The sequence below is a fragment of the Verticillium alfalfae genome, genomic scaffold (assembly GCF_000150825.1).
Source record: "Verticillium alfalfae VaMs.102 supercont1.2 genomic scaffold, whole genome shotgun sequence".
In the NCBI taxonomy this organism is placed as follows: Eukaryota; Fungi; Ascomycota; class Sordariomycetes; order Glomerellales; family Plectosphaerellaceae; genus Verticillium; species Verticillium alfalfae.
Genome location: NW_003315037.1, coordinates 2,156,205 through 2,156,913, shown reverse-complemented (window position 1 = coordinate 2,156,913; position 709 = coordinate 2,156,205). Strand labels below are relative to the sequence as shown.

The following is a 709-nucleotide window of genomic DNA, read 5'->3' as shown; positions in this document are numbered from 1 at the left end:
GCAGCGATCCTGGCTGTAGTTGTAGGTGCGGATCTTGTCGCCGCGCGTAATCTTGTGCTTGGCGAGGACGTTGTCGCGCAGGCGGGCGGCCTGCTCCTCGCGGGCCTCGCGGCGCAGCAGGGCGACGCGCGAGCGCATCAGCTTCCAGGCGTCCTCGCGGTTGCGCGACTGCTGGCGGCTGTCCTGCATGCTGACGACGGTGCCCGTCGGCAGGTGCGTCATGCGGATGGCCGACTCGGTCTTGTTGACGTGCTGGCCGCCGGCGCCGCGCGCGCGCATCGTCTCGATGCGGAGCTCGGCCGGGTCGAGGTAAAAGTCGCTCGCCGGGTCGTCGACGTTCATGTCGCCGCCGCCGCCGCCCCCCGCGGCCTCGTGGCTGTCGGGGAACGACGGCAGCACCCAGACGGCGACGGCGCTCGTGTGCGTGCGCCCGCTCTTCTCCGTGTCCGGCACGCGCTGCACGCGGTGCATGCCCGCCTCGCCGCGGAAGAGTCCGTAGGCGCCGGCGTCCTTGATCTCGAGCACGGCCTCCTGCAGCGGCTCCTCGCCCGCCGACGTCGACGCGCTGCCGGCGCCGTCGGCCATTTCGTACTTGAGCGCCACGGCCCGGTACCCCATGTACGCGCAGTACTGCTTGTACATCTTGAACACGCTGTCGGCGAAGAACCGGCTCTTCGAGGCCGCCGGGCCCCGCCGGATCTCGAGCAGG

General features: G+C 71.2%; 1 protein-coding gene across 1 annotated transcript in view; it reads right to left on the bottom strand.

Moving 5' to 3' along the window:
- Window positions 1–642, bottom strand: part of VDBG_02121 (peptide chain release factor 1) — a gene marked incomplete at both ends in the record, with an annotated part of 994 nt that extends 352 nt beyond the window's left edge. Inside the window, one exon of the mRNA XM_003007887.1 lies at window positions 70–642. Coding sequence (XP_003007933.1) covers window positions 70–642 — 573 coding nt within the window. The remainder of the gene's footprint in view (window positions 1–69) is intronic.
- Between the last annotated feature and the right edge of the window lie 67 nt (window positions 643–709).